Source organism: Vipera berus (assembly GCF_964194415.1).
Source record: "Vipera berus genome assembly, chromosome: 4".
In the NCBI taxonomy this organism is placed as follows: Eukaryota; Metazoa; Chordata; class Lepidosauria; order Squamata; family Viperidae; genus Vipera; species Vipera berus.
The window spans coordinates 86824357-86851207 of NC_138206.1; the positions used below are offsets into that span (position 1 = coordinate 86824357).

At 35.2% G+C, this 26851-nt stretch overlaps 1 protein-coding gene across 1 annotated transcript in view; it reads right to left on the reverse strand.

Moving 5' to 3' along the window:
- AFF3 (ALF transcription elongation factor 3) overlaps positions 1 to 26851 on the reverse strand; it is a gene marked incomplete at both ends in the record, with an annotated part of 268945 nt that overhangs the window by 80353 nt on the left and 161741 nt on the right. Inside the window, one exon of the mRNA XM_081326388.1 lies at positions 18376 to 18427. Within this exon, the coding sequence (XP_081182514.1) occupies positions 18376 to 18427 (52 nt within the window). The remainder of the gene's footprint in view (positions 1 to 18375; positions 18428 to 26851) is intronic.

A 26851-nucleotide genomic window follows, 5' to 3' on the forward strand; every position in this document is an offset into this window, starting at 1 on the left:
CCAAACCAGTGTTTCTTAAAGTGTGGTCCTAGTATCCTGGGTATTCCATAAGACCCTCTCAGGGGTCCTCAAATCAAAATTATTTTGCAGGCTATGTTGAAAAATAACACAATATTAAAACCCATCAAAGCAATCATGAGAAGAGGTAGTTGTGGCAAATGTATCAATTTTAATATGGTTAATGTCAATAAATGTTATACATTTATAACAAACACAAGCTTTTTGGGAGTACACCATAATGTTTAAAATTGGGAAGTGGTTCTGTGAGAAAAAAAAATAAAGAAACACTGTTCTAAACTAGCACTTCTCAATACATAAAACCCACATTGGGACTTCCGGGTGGCGCTTCAGCGTTGTGGACGGTCGGAATCGACCACCAGCCTTCCGATTTTGTTAAAGCTGCAGAGCAGCCGACGATCAGCTGTTCCGTGGCTTAAAAGCCCTTCCCCTCAGGTGAAGAGGGGAAGGGGAGTCTCTGGGTAGGGGTAGAGCTCCCCTAGAGCCCCAGAATGTATATTCTGGGGCTTGAAGGGTGAGAGCTCCCCCGAAGCCCGGAAATACTCGATTTTTCTGCTTTTAAGCAGAACAAGACGCTGAATCCACTCCTGCTGGATTTGTTTGTTTTTTGGAGTAATTGATGCAGGCAGAGCAGATGCGGGAGCAATATAAACAGCAAGTATAAGACTTTAACTCTGGAACTTTAACTTTTCTCCTGTTTCAACGATCGTTTTAAAAAGGACAGAAAGATGGCGCCTGAGTGATTCTTTGTAACAAGCATTGAAAGTGTCTTTTTTTCTCTCTCAAAGTGAAAGTGATTGTTTGGATACTGAGGAGGAATATTTAAAGTGGATTCTCAGAACTTTAAGATTTTGTTAAATTTTGCAGCTGTTTAAAAGTGATTATAAGACTTGGATATTTAACATTTAAACTACAACTCTAAGTGGGGCGGAAAAGTGAAAGTGTGTAAAGAAAGTTAATTAGGTGCTAAAATGGCTTCCAAACCACCTAGAATTCCTGTTTCTAAAAGTCTGGGGGCATCACCTGTTCAGCAATCTGGAATTCAATCTTTGATGTTACCTGCTGCAGCTGCTGCACCCCCACTGACTTTAAAAGACTTACAAGATTCTTTAAAAGATGCTTTAAAACTTCAGTCTGAAAAAATATCTGAGCAGGTGGCAGAACGTATTGAAGAAAAAAATAAGGAAATACGGGAGGACATTTTGATGGCATTTCAAGGGCTCTCAGGTTGTATTGAGAGTCTGGATGAACGTGTGGAAGAAGTGAAACAGAATAATTTGATGCTGGAGGCCAAAATGTCTGATGTAGAGAATAAAATAGAGAAAATGGATGATGAAGTGGTTATGACACAATATAGAGACATGGAGTTTGCCCTGAAGATAAGAGGCTTAAAAGAAAATCCACAGGAAAATCTGGAAGAGATGTTGGCGGATGCTCTGGCGCCTATTTTGGGAATTCAACCGGAAGATTTTTTTGTGGAGATGGATAAAGTATTCCGTGTTAATTCTTGAATTGCTAGGCAAAGGAAACTGCCAAGAGATGTGGTTGTGTACTTTACAAACAGAAAGATCAGAAATCAGATAATTCAAGCTTTTTACAATAATAGATTTAAAGTGGCTAATCAAGAGGTTCTGATTCTGAAAGAGATTCCCCCAAGAATTTTGAGAAAAAGGAAAGATTTTGTTTTTTTGGCAGATGAATTAAAAAAACAACAGCTTAAGTTCAGATGGGAGATACCAATGGGGATTGTGGTGAATTATGTTGGAGTAAGATATCATCTTAATACAGTCCTGAAGGCATGTGATTTTTATTCTAATGTTTTGAAAGCAGGTTCACTGCCATCCTCAGAAGTTAAAGGAGGAAAAGAAGAAGTTAAAGGAGGAAAAGAAGAAGAAGAGTGACAGATACAAGAAGTACAGCAAATTTCGGAAACTGTGCAACCCATGACCTTAATGGAAGAATCTAAGACTCAAAGAGTGACACGGGCTGCATCTAGACGTACGGAACAACAATAACAACAGCAACAGTGTTTAATAACTACAAGTCAGGAATCTATTTCTAGTGAAGCAGTGGGAGGAGCTAGGCCAAAGAGGCAGATGTCTGTGGATCTGCAAGAAATGCTCCGAAAGCTTCAAGTCGCAAAAGATGGCAACAAAGCTTCTAACTTGGAATGTTAATGGATTAAATTCACCACAAAAGAGAAAGAAAGTATTTCAGTACCTGAAACAATTTAAAAATGATGTTATATGTTTGCAAGAAACGCATATTCGTGCATCTGATCAAAAATATTTGATAAATTCTAGACTGGGTATGCAATTTATTGCATCTGCTCCAGAGAAGAAAAATGGAGTAGTTATTTATGTAAAGAAAGACATAACAGTTAATTTAATTGAAGCAGATAAACAAGGAAGATATATTATAATTGAACTATTAATAGAAGGGAAGAAAAGACTTTTAACTGGAGTATATGCACCTAATCAACAGCAAGGAGAATTTTACAAACTGTTACATGATAAAATAATTCAATGGGATTATAAATCGTGCATTTTGATGGGAGACTGGAATGGAGTGCTTGACACTCAGAAAGATAGAAAAGGGTTTTTTTAAAAATACTCCAAGCCACGCTAGATTGCCAAAATCTTTTTTTTTATTTGAAAGATGACTTGGAATTGCGAGATGTCTGGAGAGAACGAAATTTGGAAGAAAAGGATTTTACTTTTTTTTCTGATAGACATCAATCTTTTTCTAGGATTGATTTTGTATTAATTACTAATGATTTTTTTTCTAGGATTAATGTCCAAGAACTCTATCAGATCATAGTCCAGTCTGGATGGAATTGGACAAGGGCAAGGGGGAAAGAAGATCATGGAGGCTAAATGAAAATTTATTTAGATATGAAGAGAAGGCAATTAAAGCCATTTAATATTTTAAAAGAAGAAAAGATAGTACAAACTTGGTTTCAGTATGGGCAGTTACAAGCTAGATGGAAACAGGATCAGAAAATTGGTATTTCTATAGTAGATGAAAATTTGGTTAAACAAATTAGAGATCAAAGTCCTGCACATATAAGAAGGATATATAATGCATTGATAGAATTAGATTCAGAAACGGAACTTGTTAAAGATTGTATCATAAAATGGCCCCAGAATATTCAAGAACCAATAACGATGGATACTTGGGAAACAATATGGGTCAGAAATGTAAAATTTACACAGGCACAAAATCTAAGAGATAATTTTTATAAGATGTTTTATAGATGGCATTTAGATCCTAAGAAATTGGCATCTATGTATTTAAATTATCAGCCTAAATGCTGGAGGTGTGGTTGTGATAATACAACGTATTATCACATATGGTGGACTTGTAAAAAAGTTAAAGCTTTTTGGATTAAAATTTGGTGGAATATGCAGAAGATATTTAAGAAAAAGATAAATTTTTCTCCACAATTATTTTTGCTGGGTATTACTATTGACTCTACTGCTATAGAAACTAAATTGATGCTGAATTTAATAACGGCAGCAAGACTTTTGGTAGCGCAATATTGGAAGAAGGAGGATTTGCCTACTATAGAAGAATGGACTTTAAAAGTTTCGAACTTGGCAAAAATGGCAAAAATCTCAGCATATTTGAAAGACCATTCGCAACAAAGATATATTTTGGAATGGAGAAGATGGATTGATTATATCCAGAATAAATATGGGACCAAAAAGTTTCATTTAGCATTTGAATGAGATTAGATTTAGAAGATTTGTTATTATTTAGTTATTTTTAAGGAGAGTTAAAGTGCGATAGGATTCAAAGTGTTATTATAGTTACCGGTAGTTTGCATATTATAGTTTAAGATTGTTATGGTCAATGCCCTGTATTTGCTCTGGGAAGTCGGGGGGGAGGGAGAGGGAGAGGGAACTGAGGGGGTGGGGGGGATGGGTTTTTATGTTTTTTATGTTTAAAATGTATCTGTAAAACTCTTTAATAAAAACAAACAAAAAAAAACCCCACATCCACTGGGCTCCAGCCTCAACCTATCCCAACAGCTGGGAGAAAAGCAAATTTAATAAGGCCGTCTGGAAGGAAGGAGGCCTGCGGCTCTTCTAGTGGGAGAAGAGACCTAGAGTGTACCTGTACTATCCAGCCTGATGCAGCAGGTAGATATCCTTGGAGGGAATCCTGCAAATAAGCTGGTCCATGCTATGCACAGCTTTAAAATTGATAACCTGTACCTTCAATTGCACTTGGAAAGAAGCTGGAAACCTGTGCACCTCATGGTGTAATATGAGCAAACTGAGGTGTACCCCAAAGTGTGCATGTCATTGCATTATGGACCAGTTATAGTTTTCAGATGGTCTTTAAGTGCAGCTCCATGTAGAGCACATTGTGGAAATCAAACTAGGAAGTGACAAAAAATGAGGAACTCTGAGCAAGACCTCACAGTCCAGGCATGCAATTGGCACACAAGATGGATCTATGCAAAGGATCTCCTAGCTACTCAAGGAATAAGGAAGACATTTTTAGGTGTGTCAGAGTTGAATATATGTAACAAGAGGAAGGAAGGTAAACATTCCTTGTCCTTACTTTGAACACAGTAATTATATTGGTAGCTTTCTTCAAAAGCTTCTTTCTTGGTTTGATATTTCCTCAACTTTGCAAGGTTTTTGTTGTTGTTTTAAACCACATTATGTCATAGTTACAGTGAGGTTACCAAATATCCTAAGCATTACATAGTCTTTGTGTTTAAAAATATGACTTTTTATACTAATATTAATAATAAATGATACATCATTAAGATAGATAGATAGATATACTTATTTTTGCAATAGTTACATTGACACATTTATCTATTCTTGTCCTTGGTTGTAATATAGCACAATGAAATGATAATTTCTTTGAGCAGTCCCATCTGAGACTGTTTTCAGATCTATTCTGAAGATCTATCTGATGACCGTATGACTATTCAGCAATGTTATTATTAATCAAGCTGACTAATGAAGAATTAATATGCTAAAACATTTCAAATGACAATGGAGCAATTAAAATTTAACTAATGGAAAAAGAGTACTTCATTTAAGAGTAATCTTTTTCTTCTTTTCTTTTTCCTATGCATGTCTATTCAGAAATTAATCTTACTCGGGGCAAGTCGTTTGGGATTCTAGGTTTTAGCTGCTTCTGTAGCTTTATTGCAGATAAGATAGGGTATAAATAAAAACAACAATAAAAAGTATCTATTACAATATTTTGTTAATACACCATTGACTGAAAAAGAGCCACATTTTAAACTGCTTAGCATAAGAATGAAAGATGTTTAGTTTGCAGTTCCATTATATATAGGTCTTGAAATATGTTACATTATCAATCCTTCAACTATTCTCTTCAATGTATGTCAGACTTCATATTTATTGCATATTTGATTTAATATATGATGCAATTAATTTTTAACAAAAAGAAACAATGTCTAAAATTCTGGCAATTATTTAGCAAGAAAATTCTCACCAGGTGGATTCAATCCTACAAAACATTGCTTTGCACCTACTTTCCTATCTTGAACAAAATAGACATCAGAGTACATGAATTTTAACCTTCCTTCTATCTAGACACATCTATAAAATATTAGAAAATTAATTAAATATGTTGATAAATTATCAAATATATTTATAAAAATACATTTAAACTCCCATGATCTGATTTATAGAAAATTTAAACGTAGAGTTTACAAAAAAGTAGACCAACCAGAACAATAAATGTAAAAGGAGAAAACTTCAATATATTCTAAAATACTTCATGGCTAAACAAGCTTGAACATAAACTGTTAATAAGATCTACATTAAACTAAACATATAACTGAAAAATCCTGGATCTCATTCAATCTAAATAGTCTGGGAAACAGATTTTTTTCTAAATTATGACCTCAGTCTTAATATTTGTTTGATTATCTTTTGCTTGCCATGTGCCATTTTATTTGAACTGGACAAATGCCAACAAAAAATCATCTCCTTGTTCTTTTGCCTTCTGTTCCATGCATTTTTATTCTTCCAAACTTTTTAATTACAACTGTCTGAAATTAAAGAGCAGCAACAATGGCTATAAAAGGAGAAGCATGTTACAAAAAGTTTCTTGCTCTTAAATTCATCTTTTAAACTAATTTCATTTGAAGAATATTTGGCGATAGACAGAAAGGCAGAACAATATGACTGTGCATTCAATTTTGATTAAAAATTACAACTGCAACCTTTTTTACAGTCCTATTACAAAGTAAAGCAGTTTGAAGTATGCCTTCCACAAACCAGAAGATCTAAAAAAGATGAAAACAACAAAAAGGAATCAAAATGTTTTACAAATAACAGGTATATAGTACATGAAATAAAAATGAAAAAAGGTTTCAGTTCTATCTTATGAAGCAGTCATATGTGTGTATGTGTGTGTGTATGCATATGCATGTATGTATCTATGTATGTTATATTGCGTATGATTTAATACAGTTGTAAGCTGTCATGAGTCCATATAAAGAAATATTATCTGATGGGAATTTACCACAGTTGTTTATTTTTAAAGTAAAATACAACTTGGTGGACAAGTTATTAATAAACTCATATTATGATTTTTTTAATGTTCTAGGTTTTTTAGAGCATCAAAAACTGGAAACAATAAAATTTGAAATAATTAGGTGTTAACTTACCCTGTGTTTATGTAAGTAAATATTACAGTGAAGCTTGCACAATCCCGTACTGTATGTTTGGCTCAAGGATAAATACTTTAGCCAACAAAATTTCAAGGCTCTTGTTCTAAGAAGCAGAAACTTCATTTTAAAAATTGGATTCATTTTTGGCAGGTTTTCCAGAATCCCACAGAAAGGTATTACAAGAAATCAGTAATGCACTATAAAGATATTTTAATATGCTATAAAGTTATTTAAGTCCCTATTCCCCCTAAAGGTAAAGGTTCCCCCGCACATGCGTGCTAGTCGTTTCCAACTCTAGGGGCCGGTGCTCATCTCCGTTTCAAAGCCAAAGAGCCAGCGCTTCTCCAAGGACATCTCCGTGGTCATGTGGCCGGCATGACTAGACGCCAAAGGCACACGGAACGCTGTTACCTTCCCACCGTAGTGGTTCCTATTTTTCTACTTGCATTTTTACGTGCTTTCGAACTGCTAGGTTGGCAGAAGCTGGGACGAGTAACAGGCGCTCACCCTGTTATGCGGCACTTGGGATTCGACCCACCAAACTGCCGACCTTCTGATCGAAAAGCTCAGCGTCCTAACCCACTGAGCCACCGCGTCCCTTCCATTCCCCTTAGCTAGATGTTTTAGAAAAGGAAATGAAAGTTTTCTTCATATAATATGTAAAAAACTAGTATCTCATCTAATGGGCTCTCATATTTAGGTGAAAATTATATCTCTAAACTTTAGATGTTGATAAGGTATTAGTACACTTTTTTCCACTTTGTCTTGTTTTAATAATATTTTATTAATTTTCCAATTTTCCATTTGAGTATTTAAAAAGCAATGTGGTGACTGGGTTAATCAATAGTTCAATAACAAAATCTTTAGTGCAAATCTCAGGTTACAACCACAGATATTTCTTCTCTTTTTCCCTTAACATTTACTGTCTCGTATTCAAACTAGTACATTTCTAATTATATCAACTCAATAAAAACATCATTATTACATTTATCAATAATTTTTTAGCTTATAAATATCTTAATTACATTCAATCTTCATAAACAATCCATATCCTGTTATTAATTTTTACTCAATTTTTAGTTTTCCCTTATATCAATTCATAACAAACTATAGTATCCAAAATACACATTTTATCTATTTGAATGTAATCTTGTTCTATTTCCTAAGAGTTATCTATTTCCCACCATACTAAATCATCTACTTTATTATTAATAATGTATTCATGATGCAATATCCCCTTTAATAAATTAAAACACACACACACACACACACACACACACACACACACACATATATTGCCTGGGTTAATCAATAAATCAAACACATTCATAATAATTTTCTTTTCCCTTTTAGGTCTAATTTTTAAATATTAAACAGATAGAATCCTTGTTTTCAACTGATTTCCAAATATTTTAAATCTAATAACCAAAATTCCCCTTATCTCAACATCTCTCTTTAACCCTCTAATTGACAATATGAAATCCCCTCTAATGAGTCAAAACCCCAATTTTTTCAACCTTATTCTAGCTTCCATATCGCTTTTTGATCGTGAAATAGATTTCCCTCTATTCTTATATGTTATTTGAATTAAAGGAGACCATTTGATTGCCAGTTTTCTGGAAGAATTCTCTTCCTGTTATTCCAGTCCCCATGTTTGTTCTGATATATTTGTCTTTAATTCAATCTGTTCTGCTTCTTTCTCAAATTTCTTCTGATTTATATATTAAGTCATTTCCATTTTCAATGTTGTCACTTCCTTTTCTGTATTTTCCATCAGCTTTATTTGTTGGTCAATTGAGTTCTCTGTCTTAATATTTGATTGTCCCGCTTCTTCTGTTATCTTCTGCATTGTTGGTTCTTTGGTTGTAGTCAAAATTTGGCTTTGTGCATCTAAGCTGGCATCTTGATCTTTTATTTTAGGTCTTATTTTATCACAAGCTAAAAGAATGGTTTCATGTATTGCTTTCAACATGGAAAGAATCTTTTCCTGGTCTTTATCCATCTCTTTCACGTATTTGTAAATAATATTTCTAGCAAAGGTTATTTGTTAAACAAAAGTCAGTGAAGGTTTACATTCACAGTTCAAGTAGTCCAATTTTGCTGCCCAGCTGTTCTCTTACAGCTAAGTCTCTCACAGATGGTGCCAAGGTCAGGAAGGTCTTATCTAAGATCTGGGCTTTGAGCCAAGTCTCTTTTTAGGAAATAACAAATTGCAATACGAAGCTTCACCACAAGATGTCACCGATACCATTTAAGGTTTTTTAAGTCCCGAATTTTTCTAATTCTTTTTCCAATTTTATTTGCTTTTTGTAGATAAAAACAAAAGTCTCCAGTGAAAATAGGAAAAATTTTGGTCCCCAGGTTTCAGGAACATATAAATCCAATTAGTATCCAATTGTTCTTTTTAATGCTTTGATTCCTCTGGGTAGTCAGACGCCGCTATTCTTAGAAGGTGGGATAGAAATTCCCTTCTCTCTCTCTCCTCACAGGGGGAAAATACTTCAGACAGCTTTTACAGGAAGAGAAGGTACTTAGGGTAAAGAGAAGATCAGATCTCCCCCAGTTTCATCCGCGTTGCTTTCAAAGTGCTTGATAGTAAATTTGACTTTGGCTGTCTGCAGCCTAATGATGGGCCTTATTGCTATGGCCGGTCTTTTCTCTGCCAGTTTGGAGGGCTGCCCCAGATCGAGTGGAAGGGCTACCGCCCTCCTGCGATCAAGCAGGAGTTCCCTTCCTTGCTCGTTGTCTCTACAGGGCGACTTTCAACCCTTTCCAGGGTCCTCCAGTATAGAAAAATTGGATGTGGAAGATGAAGCTCACCTTCCAAGTGGCCACAGCAGCTGCGTCAGCAAATTGGAAGTCACTTTGTCTTAATAATTACCATTAATAAGTGTTGGATCAAAAAAGATCAATGGAGTGGTTTTATATATAAAACCCAATTTAAACCTAGGCTAGATCAGATCAATATGGTACATTTGTTATAGTGGAAATTGAATTTAATGAAATAAAATCAATAGTGATTGGTCTATATGTGCCAAATGAGGGAAAAAGCGATTTTTAAAGTATCTTATGGACCAACTCCTGCCTTTTTCATGTGAAAATTGGCTTATGCTGGGGGATTGGAATGGACTGACTTCACCAGTTTGGGATAGAATCTTTACTAAGGGGATCAAACCATCCCAGGATAAATTACCAAAGTCATTTTTTGAAATCATGGACTATTTAACGTTAATAGACACATGGAGGCACAAAAATAGCTCCGCAAGAGAATATACTTTTTTTCAGAAAGGCACAAATCTTTTTCAAGGATTGACATGATATGGACCTCTAAAAACTTAGCAAATAGAATTCTGAAAGTTGACATTCTACTTAAATCCTTTTCTGACCATAACCCGTTTTTTTTGGTTCTTAGAAAAAAGAGTTTGAGTTCTAGATGAAGAGTAAATGAATTTATTTTGTAAAAGGAGACTACTGTAAAGGACTGTAAAAAGAAATTACACAAATATTTTCATGATAATCTAGGCAAAGGGACAGACCTAACAACTGTCTGAGAGGCCAATAAGGCAGTTATTTCATACAATATAATTGGTTAGAGAAGAAAAAAAACTCTGGAAAAGACCCAAAACGTATTTGATGCAATTAGACTGAAAGAAATTGAATGGCAAAAGTCACCTATGGACCCCAAAATTTTACATCAAATTAACTTATTACGCCAACAACTGAATTATATAAATGTTGGAAATGTAAATGTTAAGAGGAGACTTTTTACTATTTATGGTGGACATGTGATAAAGCAAGAAAATATTGGAGCAGGATTCATATGTTAATTCAGAAAATTCTTAAAAGTGAATATAGAAAGAAAACCAGGGACTTTTCTTTTGGGGCTAATGGACAAACACCTGGGGGGAAAAATATGGAACCTTGATGATATGCTGACAGTAAGAGTACTCCACGCTCAGAGATGGAAGACTATTTCAATTCCCACAACAGAGGAATGGTTGCAAAAACTGATGGAGCTAGCAGAGATGGCTAAGTTGACTGTACTGATTAAAGATAAGAATACAAATACTTTTATGGCTACATGGAAACTACTTCTGGCCTTTGTGCTTGAGGTGGGGAAAAAATGAACCTTTGATTTCGGGTTTTACCAATTAGATTGATTTGATGTTATTAAAATGATTAGTTTATATTATTTTGTAAAAGTAAAAAGTTGAGGTCTGATGTTGATATTCTATTTTACTGCACCAAAGGATGTTGAAAGTCAATGCCTTTTTTTCTTTTTTCTTCCTTCCCTCACTTTTTCTATTCCCTTTTCCCTTCCCTACCTTTTCCGCTATTTACTTTGGTATTTTCATTGTATTGTATACTATAAACTAATAAAAAATGTTACAAAAAAAGTGCAGCTATTTACATAGGCTATCAAGAGATAATAAGAGACTTTCTATGCATGTTATTGATTTATTTTTATCGTATCTTTCTTCTAAAGTTCAATGAAATGAAGGAAAATTTATAAAACTGTAAATCTAATGACCTATAACTTTTAACAATTCAAATTATCTGCTTTGATCTTTAATAAGTACATTTCCCCAACATAGGTTTTAAAATGAAAATTACCCCAATGCAAGCTCTTTTTTTAAAAATATAATTACCACCATTTTCAGACCTTTTTTTTTTAGTGAACTGACTTAGAACCAGAATCTGGTTCAGTACAGGCCTTCTGGCCTGATCTTCTGACCTTGACAGAAATCTGAAAAAAATAAAAACATTACCTAACCAAAAAGAGATGAATTATCTCTTTTAAATCTAGAGCAATGAGATAATATTGAGAAACACCTCAGGCATACATCTCTCCATTTCACTGGAGTAGAAGAATGGGCAAAACATACCACATACAGTATTGATATTTGAAAGACTGTGTTATAACCAATCTAAATAAAAGTAGTTCTAACCTTCCTGGTGTTGTTTTTCGATCTGATCTACTTAGATGTAAGGGATACTTCTGCCCATGAAATAACTTACTTTGCATTAGAAGTCTACATACTTCCCATCAGACCCAGAGATTTAGGGGGATAGTTTCAGAACATATGGAAAATGGTTATGGGTTTCTTGTGAAAACTCACCTTTTTTCTGGAGTCCTTGTTGCTCTCTGAGCTTGGTTGTTTTCTTGCAGACAGTTTATTACCAAACTATGTAACATCATCAGTGCTACCAAGCTCAAAGAGTACCAAGAACCCATAGTTCAGTCCTGAATTACAAATATTCTCTTCCACTAGTATCAGCTTTTTTGTGCTGCCACTGAACAGAATGTCCTGCATGAAAGTCCATTACAGAGTAGAAGCAGTTCTATGTATTAACATGCAGCTCAGCACGCAATGTAAATATAATCTTCAATGGGTAAGCCAATTTTGTTAATTATGTTTTCTCCATGGGAAAACCTGAACAAATGATGAGTGCTAATACACACAAGGGTTAAAACAAGATATATAAGATATACCATTGATTGTTCTTAAGTATATATTTGTAGTGTGATACCACTGGCTGTGTTTTTTTAGCACTGAAGACTAGAAGTGAGTCCAAAGATCCAGTGAACTTGGGATAAAGTTTGGCATGTAACAAATCAGCAGATGGTTCAGGATTTTAGAATTTTGTAACACTTTAGTGTGAACTCTCTATTTCTTAATTTTGTTGTACAGCTGTGAAGGGATCCTAGTTAAGTGTTTTCTTTGACCCTGAATCCTGGGCAGAGATCATGCAACCATGGGCCCAGATTGTAAAACTGAAAGTTCCCAGCAAAATGCAGGGATACATTATAATTCTTTGAATAAGCATTCTTTGGTTTGTTAAAAGACAATGAGAAACCAGAAACAATGAGTTTTAGTTCTCTTCTTTCCTTTTGGGAAGGGAACACTGGAGTAATGTGATAGGAAGAAGATGATTCCCTCCACTGTTTTCTTAAATGTAAATGTTCCACTCATGAATGGTTCCTTGCCTAATTCAGGAGCACAATAAACCTGTCCCTGAAAGTAATGTTTGAAAAAAGCAGTAAAACCAATGAAAATATAAATTAAGTTCCACTGTTCCTGTATATAAACAATTTGTGTGTGGAACTTGAAATATCCACTAATAATTTAAATTTGTCTCTCTGAATTTACATCAAGGACACAATGATTTCCAGCAAATTACTTTGCAGATTTTCTACATTTCCTCACTGCCTTCTTCTCATCCCCAGTCTATGGATTAGATTAAGCCATTATTAGCTGTATACGTGTGTGCATGCCTTCAAGTTAATCTTGATTTCCACCAACTGCTTAGACTAGTCCCTGCAATTTTCTTGGCAATATTTTGAAAAATGTTACCCAGGCCTCCTTCCTAGGGCTGAGAGAGAGTGACTGGCACAAAGTCACCCAGTTGGCTGTTCCCTAAGGTGGGACTAGAACTCACAATCTCCATGTTTCTAGCCTGCTTTCTTAACCAGTGCACCATTCTGGCTCCCCTCATCATTAGCTGTCCTGGAAAGTTGTCCTGATTTCTCCTTATTTTAACACTATGCAACAGTAGTTGCTTTAAAATATATACAATCTGTTATTTTGCCATCCTTTTCACTGGAGATGACACTGGTAACCAATTGGGAATATACATATAGAGGTGTTAATTTGGCTGATTTGGCCACGCCCTATCATCTTTATCCCTGAGCAGCCTTTATTACTTCCGTTCTGTGGCTGTATCTCTGTGAGCTGGAGAGAAATGATATTAAAAATACTTGGTGGGTGTTCTTGCTAAGAACATGGCATGGAGGTGTCCAGAACATAGCATGGAGGTGAATTTGAATTGAATCAGAGTGATTTATTCTTAGGAGTGAAGCAAAAGCAATTTTGCTTTAAAAAAAGAAAAAAAATCCTAACACACAAAAAAGAAAGAACATTCTTCCTTCTTTTAAGTTGTCATTATTTGAAGGAGTTGGAAAGAACAATTTAAATCTCAAGGAGACAAGCTCTCCAGAAGCCTTTAAATAGTTTACATTTACCCTGACAGTTTAGGCATTAAGAAAAAGAGTTGTCACAGTGTTAAGTATCTGCAGGCTGCTGTATTAATAATAGCTTTTGGCCACTGCAGTTCATGTAGTTTAAGAAAGCTTTAGCTGTGGGCAGAGTTTTATCCAGGTCTTAGGAGTTTAGAATAGCTATGCCTGGGCCTCTTTGTGTTATTTCCATTTTTCCTTCTTCAACACAGCTTTTGGTGACAAATGTGACATTTACCAAGAATTGAAAATTATCAGGAAGGTGGTTTGATATTCAAGTGCTCTCTTTAATAAACAGTCAGAAATCATATTTAATTGGAAACCTAAGCAGAATCTGGCTATTATATTTTTTAAAAACAGTAGCTCTTTGACACTGAAGAATTTAATATTGCCTGCTTAGTGATGTTATATACAGAGACACTTTTTCAATGAACCAAATAAAATAAATAGCCTTCAGCCAAATAAACTATATTTATGATTGTCTGTGCGGCACAGACATTTGCTATCATAAACTACTCCTGCTTCACCAAAACATTAGATATGAAATTATTGTGAAATTATTGAAAGTATTTTGGTGGAGTATTTTCTTGTTTGCATCTGATAAGGAATTGCTGTTTATATCACAGTGTAGTAATTCATCTCAATGCTGCAATTTAGGGAGATTGTTTTTAGAAACCATGTCCAACATACTCACAACAATATAAGCCTGTTCTCAAAACTGATTCTGCTTTGTAGCACTTGCTAGAATGATCATGTGACCTTACATATCTGCATAATCATTTAGGAAAAGCAAACATTCACCAAAGAAAGGTTTGTATAAATACTATTAGAATTGCCAGATGTCAGGTACCAGCAAAATAATACCTTACAGATTAATTCATTATAATTCAGGTGTGTTATTTTCTGAAGGATATATTCTATATCTAGTATTATATATAATGCTTCCTTGATTCAAATTCCCATTTATATTAATAAATATATTTGCATTGCACTTGTGTGAGGAACACAAGATCTGACCTGGAAAGTTAATACAACCCAGGTGGCTAGAAAGGCCCAACAGAGGCTTCACTTTCTCAGGGTCTTGCGGAAGAACAGGGTAGAACAACGGCTAATGACCCTCTTTTACCGGTCTACTATAGAGAGCGTCCTCTCGTATGGTATTGTGGTTTGGTATGCTGGTCTGACAGCCGCAGATAGGAAAGTATTACAGAGGGTGGTGAGTACAGCACAAGACATTGTGGGCTGTTCCCTGACACCACTGGATGACATCGCCAGGGGTCGTTGCCTTGGGAGAGTGAGGAAAATTCTCAGGGACGACTCACACCATCGGGTAGGAGATATAGGAGTATAGCCAGCCGCACCAACAGGCTGAAAAACACCTTTTATCTGTGGGCTGTTAGGCTTTTGAATGAGAAATAACTTTTGTGAATTTTATGCAGAATTGACTTGGGAGGCTGGTGTGTGGTGTAGTTGGTTCACATGGTGTAGTAAGATGGAGGGTTTGTTGTCACTGTGTGTTGGGGGGTGGGAGCACAAAAGGAGGCTCAGCTAATCTCAATGTATACATAGTTGTACTTTGACAATAAAGATTCATTCAACACTGAGGTACTTCCAGGTCAAAAGGATTAGCTGGTGACATCACTGTTGTCTAGAGACCCGCAGGTGGGGGAAAACTTCCATGTTTCCGGCAAGAATTGGAGTGAAGGACTGGAGCTCCTTCCACCCCATGGCAATACTGCGGTCTGAAATGTGGGCTTGCTAAACTTCAATCCAGCATTGTAACCACGTGAGCCACCACGCTCCATCACTGTTGTCTAGAGACCCGCAGGTGGGGGAAAACTTCCATGTTTCCGGCAAGAATTGGAGTGAAGGACTGGAGCTCCTTCCACCCCATGGCAATACTGCGGTCTGAAATGTGGGCTTGCTAAACTTCAATCCAGCATTGTAACCACGTGAGCCACCACGCTCCTAGTAAATATACTATATATATACTACTTCTCAACAAATTGCTGTCGTAACATGGATATTCTCTCTCTACTCTCTCTTTCTCTTTCATGGAGATATTTAGTATAAATACTGTATACTAGATATATATTAAATGTGCCCTTGAAAAAAGAGAGAGAGAAAAGAGAGAGAGAGAGAGAGAGAGAGAATACAGTATCTATGTTATGACAGCAATTTGTTGAGAAGTAGTATATATCTAGTATATATATTTATTAGAGGAGCGTGGTGGCTGCTCTTATGCCTAATGTTCTGTACAGATAAAAGGACAAATTGATCTTGGTATATCTGCTTTATAGATTGGAACATAGTTCTGTAAAGACTGAGTGGTCTGATGTTCATTTTCTGCAATAATTAGTGTATATATATATATATATATATATATATATATATATATATATATATATATATATATATATATATATATATATATATATATATATATATATATATATATATATATATATATATATATATATATATATATATACATATGTGTGTTTGTGTGTGTAACATTTTCTTTAACAATTATTTAACTATTTCATATACTCCCAAATATACAGTATATCTTTTACATTTTCTTTAACAATTATTTAACTATTCCATATACTCCCAAATGAAGTTGTAACTAACAATACATTTTCAACTTTTCTCTTACTGACTTACATTTAAAGTTTTGAACTATATTTCAAAAAGGCCAAGTTAAAACCCTAGTTTATGAAACTGACCCCCACCCCCTTTGAATTGGATAGATTTGTTTCTTGTTATCTTTACTATATTTACTCTCCTTTTTTGTTTATCTTATTTTTAAGTTTTTATTTGTAACCACTCAGAGCCAATGAACTTTAACATATAAAGTTAATAGATAATAAATACATGTATTCAAATTTGATTTTACCAAAATGAATATAGCATAAAGCATTTTCTATTCCTAACAACAGCTGAAATTATTAAAGATCACATTTAAAGAACAAAAATATTCTAAACCAGGGCTTTTCAACCTTTTCACCCATTGTACCACTTTTAGGATATGGCAACATCCGAGTACCATCAGTTGCCTAGCAAGGTGTCAAAAACTTGATGACCAAAAAAAAAAAAAGCGAAAAAGTGATGAAGTACAGGTAGTCTTCGACTTACAACAGTTCACTTAGTGATTGTTCGAAGTTACAATGGCACTGAAAAAAGTGCCCTCCAAGCCACAGCTGAGAAAGACACCTGCCTGCCTGCCTGGCGGCGCTCTTCCTCCTGTCCGAGGTTTTCATTGTTGTGAGCATTTCTGTTGAGGATTGGCAGCGGGGAGGGGTATTTGGTTTTTATTTCCCCCATCTGCTGGGTGGTTGCAGCAGGTTTTGGTCACTTCACGTGTCCCTGGGACACTGTGACCATCATAAATATGAATCAGCTGCCAAGCATCTGAATGTAAATCACAAGTCCCTGGGGATGCTGCAACATTCCAGCTGATTGGCGCTTCTTCTGGGCTCAGAAGTGCCAGGATCAGCACTGAGCTCTAGCTGTAGCCTGGTGCTGATCCTGGCACTTCCACTGAGCTCTGACAGCCCTGAAGAAGCACTGATCCTGGCACTTTTGCAGAGCCCTGACAGCCCTGCAGGTCCAGCCATCTCTCACTCAGGCTTGTGCGGTGCTGCCACCAGTTCAGCTCATTCCTCTCCCCTACTACCACTTTTCTAGGATGGTCACATACCACCTGCCAAGTGCCAATGTATCACAGGTAGTACACGTACCACTGGTTGAAAAGCCCTGTTCTAAACCAAAGCACAATATATTAGGGTGTGTGTGTGTGCATGCATGTGTGTATAGGCTGAAATATACATGACAATTATTAATCACCAATCAGATTCTTAATTATTGTTGCTAATAATTTTTTACAGGAAATGGATCTACATAGCTATATCAAACATCACTTTAGATTTATTTGATATATTATTTTATTCTAAATTGTTGTTAAGAACATGTAGTGCCAAATAAACATTATTAGACATAAGTGTTCCTGGTCATAATAAAAATGGCAGGTAGCACTTAGAAAAATTGTTTGACATGGCAGACTACCACTAAACCTACCATTGTTTCATTAGAATAAATCATATTTTGTAATCTATTGTACTACTGATTTTCTTTATTCAGAATCCTCAACCAATTGTGGAAATCACATTAATTCTTTCAGCTGGATTTCAGCAACTGAAAGATGAAGCTGTAATCTTCAGCCACTGAACATTACAATAATATATCATAAGTAACATATGCCATATGTTTTAGCCAGAGAGAAAAACTCCTGTTGTCATATAAAAGAAATCTTTAAATCTTTTATAAAGTGCTGATTCAAAAATGTATATATTGGCATTGCTACAGTCTCTTTAGAAATCAAGGGTTTTTGTGCTACTAGCTAATTGCTATAACTTCCACTGAAATGGTATTCCAAAGTACCAAAAGTACAGTAATACCTTAAATCCAAAAGAGATTTGTATGTTAAACAGATCCTTGGAGAGAGGGTCCAAAAAGCAAGATGGCAGTGGTGCATGTAAATAAGGAACAGGTCTTTGATTACACAGTTGCAGCCACCACCTTGATGTTTTTGACAAACACATCTTCAGGGACCTCAAGAAAAATTACTACCATTTAACAATCCATAAATATTAGGTTGACTTACGATGTATGCAAGGTACAGTCTTCAGGATTCTTTGGCTCAGCATCATCTTTTCCTTGGAAAAATGAAAGAATAGGAATATTAACAAATGAGCCATAATTATAAAAGTTAGGATTAGGGTTAGAGCTGTGGTATAGTTGTGATAAGAAACACAGTTGAAAATGAATAGCAGCATTTTTTTTAAAAAACCCATATATTTAAGTCAGCAATAAACATGAATTTTAATAAGCTAAGGATCATGAGTTATGTAACTGCGGCACTAAGATTATAAAATACATTTCTCTACTTGCATTGTACCCAAGATGCTGCTTTACTGCATATTCTTTTTAAATATAGTACACGGAGGCAGCATATTTTCCAAAGTACCAGTTGTTAGAGAACAGTTTTGTTTTACTAGATAGTTATCTCTCCATCTTTTCAGTACTATGGTGAATGGATCAGTATGATTTCCTTCTAAACTGTCCTATGTCTGATCTCAAGTCACCATCCCCCCAAAAAAACTTGTCAAAGGACAATTCTGCCCTCAAAAGTATTGGTTTGGGGGGTAAATTATGTAAGACAGTAAAATATTGTGGCACCTTAACAACAAACTATTATTTTACACTAAGGTCAATCTTAAATTCTTTGAAGTATTAGACATGTAGTTTCCAGGCAAAAGTCAAGTATGAGTTCTCAAAATATTTTTGCAAAAAAGTGAAGTAACAATAGGGAAGATAGTTTCACTTGGCCTGATATGATAATGGGATGTTTCTTTAAATGTGTGGCTTTCTATTATGTAGAACTACAATAAATAAATTGGAATCGTTGCTTTTCTCTTTTTTTACAAATTTTATTGATTTTCTAATATTACATTCACATATTTGAAAAGCAACGTGGTGGCTGGGTAGTAGTAATTCAATTACATACAGATATCATTAGTACAGATTTCAAATTGCTACCATAAACATTTCCTCTCTTTTTCCCTTCATATATACTGTCTATTTGTAAATTTAAAGACAAGTTTCATCCTATCAATCACATAGAAAATAACTTTCTTACATATATCCATAGTTTTTAGTTTACATATATTCTAATTGTTTTAACATACAATCTTTTAGACAATCAATGACCTAATAGACTTTTCAATTTTAATTTCCATTAACATTTAGATTTAATGTTTGATATTTATCATTCCCAAGATTTTTAATATACTCCCAATTCATCTATCACCATTCCTCACAAAATCTAATACTCAAAATACACATCCCATTTACTTAACTTCTCACCCTCTATGTCAACAAATTGAGGATACAATATGATATCCTTCCTTTTTGCTAATTTTCAGTTGTTGTTTTTTAAGTAGTAATCAAAATTTCTTTTTATTTCAATATTTAATACTTCCTTTCTTCCTCTTTGTATCGCCTATCTCTTTCTTAAACTGATGATTTTCATTTTTAACATTCCATATAGACCTATTTATTATTTTCAACAATAGGTTTTTAGCTTGTCTACATTATTCACCTTTACATGACCTTTATGCATAAATCAATATTCAAATTAGCTATTAATATTTAAACTGCTAAATTTTAATGACCAAAATTTTTTCTTTATCTCAGTTCATAACAATGTCTTGTGTTCAACATACACATCTTATCTATTTAAGTACATTCTGTTTCAGATTTCAATAAGATGGTCAAAAATCCATTCTTTTTGAGTCTTATTCTGGCTTTTTTTCCTTTGCCAAATCATCTTCCATGTCCTTGTTTTTAGGTCATTGAACCAATCTCCTTGTAATATCATGTATATTAATTTATATTGGCAAAACCATCTGATTGCCATTTTTTGAGAGGACTTGTAGGTCTAGGGGGTCATCTCTTTATTCTTCCATATCGACGTAGTTGTTCTGAATTGTTTATCTTCTCATTCAACTGTTCTTTTTCTAGATCGTCTAGTTCCTTCTGAGTTGTATAAGAAACCTTTTCCTTTTTCTTAAGTTGTCAATGTCTTTTCTGGATTTTCAAATATCAATATTTGTTTAATAGTAGATTCTTCTGTCATCGTACCTGAATGTTTCATTTTTTCTATTTTATTTTGTATAGATGATTCTTTAGATGTGGTCAAAGTTTGGGCTTTCATATCTGGGCTATCTTGTTCCTTCACATAGCCTCTTAGTATTTCATTGGTTGTGGTAAGATTAGTGTTTTTAACATAGCGAGAGTTTGTTGATCTTCATCCATAAATAAATTTTGTTCCTGGTCTTCTTCTATATTGGTATTTTAAGCTAAAGGCTTTACACTTAGAAAATCCAAAACAGAATTTTTTTTCTAGGTAGGGTACACAAAGCCTTTCACAGCTGTTGTTTCAAAGTTCTCAAGGTTATGTATCTTATCTATTTCCCTGGCCAGCCAGCCAGGCCCCTTTTAAAGTTTCTCTTTGAGTCCCAAAGTTGTCTTAATCTTTTGTTTTTGTTTTTCTTTTTCATAAGAAAGAATCCATATTTCCCACAGAAGTAGACAATGAAAAATAGGTAATAAAAAATCTTTCAATCCACATGCTTTGAGAAATAAAGTTCCAATTGGGATTCAGTTACTTTTTCAATGTTTAAATTGTCCCTGGGTATTTAGTTGCCGCTCTTTCTGGAGGGAGGGCAAAAATCCCCCTTCCCTCACCGCAGGGGTGGGGGAAATGCTTAGCAGCTTAAAGAGGTACAGAAAGTAATTAGGGTGTAAAAGAGGTAGATTTCACCCAGTCTCTTCCACGCCGCTGTAAGAGTTGCCTGGTGGAAAATGTGACTTCGGCTGTTCACAGCCTAGGGATGAGCCATAATGGCCGGTCTTTTCGTTCGCCGGTATGGAGGGATTGCCAGGTCTAACGGGAGAGTTGTGGCTCTCCCGTGATCCAGCGAGCACCCCTCCTCACTGGTCGCCTCTTCAGGGTGACTTTTGGCCCTTTTCAGGGGCCCCCAGTGATGCGAAACTAGACGGGGGAGAGAGAGAGAGAGCAAGTCTCCCAGCCGTCCATAGCAGCTGCGTGACAAACCGGAAGCCCTGGAATCACTGCTTTTCTCGCTTTCTTTCTTAAATAGCATAAAGACAATCCATTTGTACTCTTCGGTTTATCACATAAAAAACCTTCTTAGCAAAATATTCTCAACGCAATAAGTACAATAATGTCAAAGTAATCATATTGGGAGAAATGCATGCAATGTGATTGATCAAACCAAGATTGTGCTGGAAGTATGAAATGTTCTGTGAAGTCATGGATTTGCCCCAATTGCCCCATGTGAAGTCATTTCAGAAAGGTATCATCAAAAGGAATGTAGATAGTGATAAGGTCCAGAAAAGGCATGTATAATCAAAAGCTCCAATCTCTCTGAAATGACTTGCAGTTATCTGGGAGTCTCATTAAAATAAATGGGATCTTTTGTCTAATACGTTTAGATAAAATTTCACTACCAGTATATAAGAATGGTATGTCCAAATTTTAAACCTGTGTTTTTATTATGCATGTATTTGTTAGCCATCTACACCTTACGTATACAACATAGGCAGCCATATAATTAAAAAAATATTTTTTACAAAATATTTACAAAATATTTAGACTTCTTCAGCTGAGATTATCCCTGAAAAAGTTAAATCTGGTGTGACTATACATTTTGAAATGCCTAGGAAAATGACTGAAACATTTTAATATATGCTGGGAATTTTTTTTAAAGTACAGGGTGCTCCACATATACATTTTTCTGTAAATGTATAATTACTTATCTATTTGAAATTCAACAAATAAGCAGAAAAGTCAAACAGCAAACCAGAGTCTTAAGTGGTTTTCCATAAAATGAGCCATCTATAAAATGAACCAAAAACAGTGCAGAACAAATTTCTGCTTGTCTATGCTTCCCCTAAAGAGGAAAAAATATTTCCAAAGCTAGTTCTATAGCATTCACAATTGCAGAGGGTACAGAGAACAGAGTGAATGGTGTAATTTCAGGAGACAGGCAGTTGCATTTATCCTACTGGAGAAATAATACTTAAATGAGAGTCAACTCTTAAATTTCTCATTCCTTATGAAATGCCTTGCATTATAAAATTACTGGCTCCTGAAATATTTACCTGCACCCAGTGCTAGGATCCCAAAAAACCCTGAAATCTCAGTGTTTATTCTGAGAAATACATGGGGAATATGCATATTTACTACACCTAACTGATCCCTGCCAAACCAGGCAGAAGCAACAAAGTGTCTCTAGATACCTCCCTGGTGCAGACTGTCTGGTCCATCAACTTAAAAATATTTTTTAAAAAAGGACTAAAAAGGAAGCAAACTCCCTTCTCACATCCATATATCTAGAATAAACAATGCCTTTGGGCACTACAAAGGTCCCAATGGAATGACATAGATCATCCTGGAGGGCTACTTTGCTCTTAGGTAAATTGATGTTTTGCAATTGCTCTGCCCATTGGGAAAAGCCACTTTGTGAATAGAAAGCAATTGTATAAGTGCATCCAACACAAGCTTGCAAAATTTCAAATGAGTACCCATGTTCTAAACCACATTGCATTAAATATTACTGAAATGTAGTTAGCATATTCCCTTTCTTTTTCTAGTGCCAAGTTAATAAGAGGTGCTCACAATCAAGAAAGTTAGATTTTCATTGTCTTATTAACTAGTATTATTGAAATGGAAAGATGAAATAGGTAGAAGGGAGAGAAAGAAGGCTGAATGATAGAAATTTTGACAACTACCAAAAATAAGACCCAGTCTTATATATATTTTTCGCCTTTCAGGGGATGTCCTATTTTCCCCCCAATACCTGCCTCACCTTGCAGTGGCGGCACCAACAGTCCCATCCAGCAGGACCCTGCATGGCTGCTGGACCACTCCTGTGGCCGCTCTCAGTTGCTTGTGGCAGGAGGTCACATAGCCCACCATGCCATGCTGCCGCCACGGGTGAGGCAAGGTAGGGAAGGGGTGGAGCTGCCCCAGCACCCCATAGGCGTCCAAACACTTTTCACCCAGAAGGAGACTGGAACCTTTGTCTGCTTGCAAATGGGGCACTTGGAAACGGAGTGATTTGCCCAGCTGCAGTATTCAAAAGTGAAAGTTTCCAAGGACAACCAAAGTCTTACCTGAGTCTGGGCTTCAAGCCAAGTTCCTTTAATAATAAATTGTAGTGCCATAGCTCTCCACTAGATGTCATTAATGCCATCTTCCAGCTTTTTAAAGCCAAACTTATATTATAAACTTTTCAAGTATTTTTTCTAAAAAAGTCTCAAAAATACTTTTAGTCCCCAAATTTCAAAGCTATATATCTGTATTGGTTCCAAATTAATCTTGTAATTTTCTGTTTTCCCCCAAGCAATTAGTTCATTGCTTTTCTTTTCCTGAGGGAATGGGGCAGAATTTCCCCTACCATCTCATCAGGGAGGATTCTTTGCTTTAGGCATTTTTTTCCAGGAAAAAATCTTAAAATCTAAAGAGAGGATATAGTCTCACCCAGTTCCATCCCCATTGCTCAAAAGTTGCTCCTTAATGCTTATTTTCTTTAGTTGTCAGCAGCTTCTGACTGGCCACTGAATTGTAGTCAGTCTTTCCCCCACTGGTTTGGGGGGGCTTCCTTGGATCCAATGGAGGGGCCGCCACCCCTTCGCAATCAACATGGGTCCCCTCCTTCGTCACCTCTCCAGTGTGACCTTTGACCCTTTTAAGGGTCCCTAGCGGGACAAAATTGAACACAGGAGCCCCTCTCTTCCTGCGCCTGTTATGGTGCGATGCCTAACCACAACTGACTCATATTTATGATGGTTACAGGGTCCCGGGGTCATGTGATCACCTTATACAACCTTGTGACAAGTAAAGTCAATGGAAAAATCAGATTCACTTAAACAACCATGTTACTAATTTAACAGCTGCAGTGATTCACTGAACAAATGTGGCAAGAAAAGATATAAAATCGGGCAAAACTCACTCAACAAATTTCTCATTTAGCAACCTATATTTTGGGCTCAATTATGGTCTTAAGTTGAGGACTACCTGTATTGTGTTTTGAAAACTAGCATCCTTTTTCTACGGTTCTGTTACATTGGGATGGCTGAACAGAAATAAGAATCATTAGCTCTTTTCTTTAAACTAAACATGCTACATTTGAACCAAAAAGTTAACTATAGATTGTGAAATAATAATGTATGTTCTAGCTTATTTGAATAATTAGTTGTTAAAACCATATTTGCAATTTAAGGTTCAAATATTGTAACAAGTTTGGTCAATTGAAAACTGCAACAAGTTTTTGCAATGATTTCACAACCGTTTCAGTTAGAACATGAGACTGTAGAAATCCAAAGGTTACTCATTTTTGCAAAGCTAAAATTATCATTAAGTTTAAGTGTAGCCCACGTTGTGCTTATTTATTTCTTCCCTCCTAATTTGTTGCAAACTAAAGGAAGTTTTTCTCTTTCTTTATATTATTTCTTTAGTTTTTATCAAAGAAAACTCACATCCCAAAGTAATTCAATACTGAATTTCTCCACCATGTTTATTTATATGTGCAGAACTGAGCAGCCACCTGATACTTGAAATGCTGTATAAATGAAAGAAATTACCCCAAAATCAAGAATAGGTAATCCATGCTCAAGTTACTTGCTAAATGGCCTTCTGCATAACTTGCTGTGCCAGAAATACATTTGACCTCACATACAAGGAGGAGAATCATTTCAAACATTATTTCATAAATTCTGGGAACTGAAGTTGATAATGAAGCAATTTGGAGACCAGAACCACAATTTAAAATCTGTTAGAGGTTGTGAGTAATACTAGGTTGAAAAGAGATGGAGAAAAATACAAAGTCTCTGTAGCAAAACCCTCTTGCCATTTCTCAGAATCATATGGTTTTCCTTATTTTTCTTTATCATCAGTGGAGATTATTAGCCAGGTACAAACCTCTGTATGTAAATCATTCATAAAAAACTATGTTCCTCTTTATTCTCTCTCTCTCTCTCTCTCTCTCTTTCTCCCCTCCCCCCCCTCTCTCTCTCACTGCTTACTGGCAATTAAATGCTTACTGGCAATTAAACTGCTCTGCACCACATTGCATTTTCTCAAGTGTTTTTCTTTCCCTGACCATTTTTCAGAAATATGCTAACCCACAGTAAAACAAATGGCTCCTAACATGTTTATGTATGCTTAGCTTGCTCAGCAGATAGTCCATCTCACAAAAAAATCTTTGCAACAGAGAGGCCATATAGTTTTACAACATCTACATGGACCTAAATTACTGTTGTTTATATGGATATGCCTATGAGAAAATTAGAAAGACAGAATTTATAAACCTTGTGCATTCATGTCAACACAATTAGTTGGATTCCAATGTAAGTTAACTCCACAGAACAAACTGTATCTGTTTCTTCCTCTCTTGTGTGTCCATAAAACTTCTATAAAAGTCAAAGTTATCCTAAACAATATGAAAAAAGCTATGGCTTGGAGTATAGAAGATTATACAAATTGGATCTCAGGATAGTTCATATACAATAAACCTTCCATATTTCTATTCTCCAGAAGATCCATGATCATCTGAACCTGCTGTGTGCGGGGAGAGCATTAAGTACTTCCAGGACAGGGATGGAAGCTTCAATAAACTTGAACAAATTAATTTATCTTAGGAGCCAGTTCTCTATGTTAGGAAGCTACATTGATTAAAGAACTATAATATTATAAACATCTTTTATTCCCATAATGGTGAATGTCAGCACAGCAAGGCAGATTAGAGTAAGAAACTAATACCATATGGGTCAGAATTATTATTATTTTTAAAATATGTTTTATTGATGTTTAATATAATCATCTTAATATGTGGTAAAAAGTGTGCTGTCTGGGTTAGTATTTAAAAAACAATGAATAACAATTAATTTCTATAATTCTATAGTCCATATAATGGCTTTGCTTGATTTTCTCTTCTTCCATTAAAATTCTCTTTTGCCAACCTTAAATTAATACAGTTCTTATTATTTGAATAAATGACAATTAAATATAGACATTTTCCTCATGTTTCTGCAAATAATAACCACATCAATATAAAGCTTCTTTTCTAATTGCCTCATAGAATTCTTATTTAAATCCCCCCCCCAATATTCAAACCATTCTTACTGGTTAAGATTTTTTCAAAATTAGTTACACTTAAGTATTTAAATCTTTTTTCTCATACAAGCTATCCCAACACTTTTACATTTCTCATGTCTTAAAAAAGGGGGAAAATAGAGAAAACATTTCTTTTATATAAACCATCCCAACATTTTTATATTTCTCATGTCAAAAAACAAAACACAAAGGAAAAAAGTACGAAAAAATACTATGTTACTTGGATGGGGTTTATCCCTCTTAAACTAATCTTATATCCAAAATCTTTCAATTTTTTAACCATATTCAAACAGATGTTTAATTTTTAAATATTCCCTCTGGTAAATCCCATCATCTAATTTCTTAATTTTCACTTTAGCCTTTTTTTTTGGCCTAA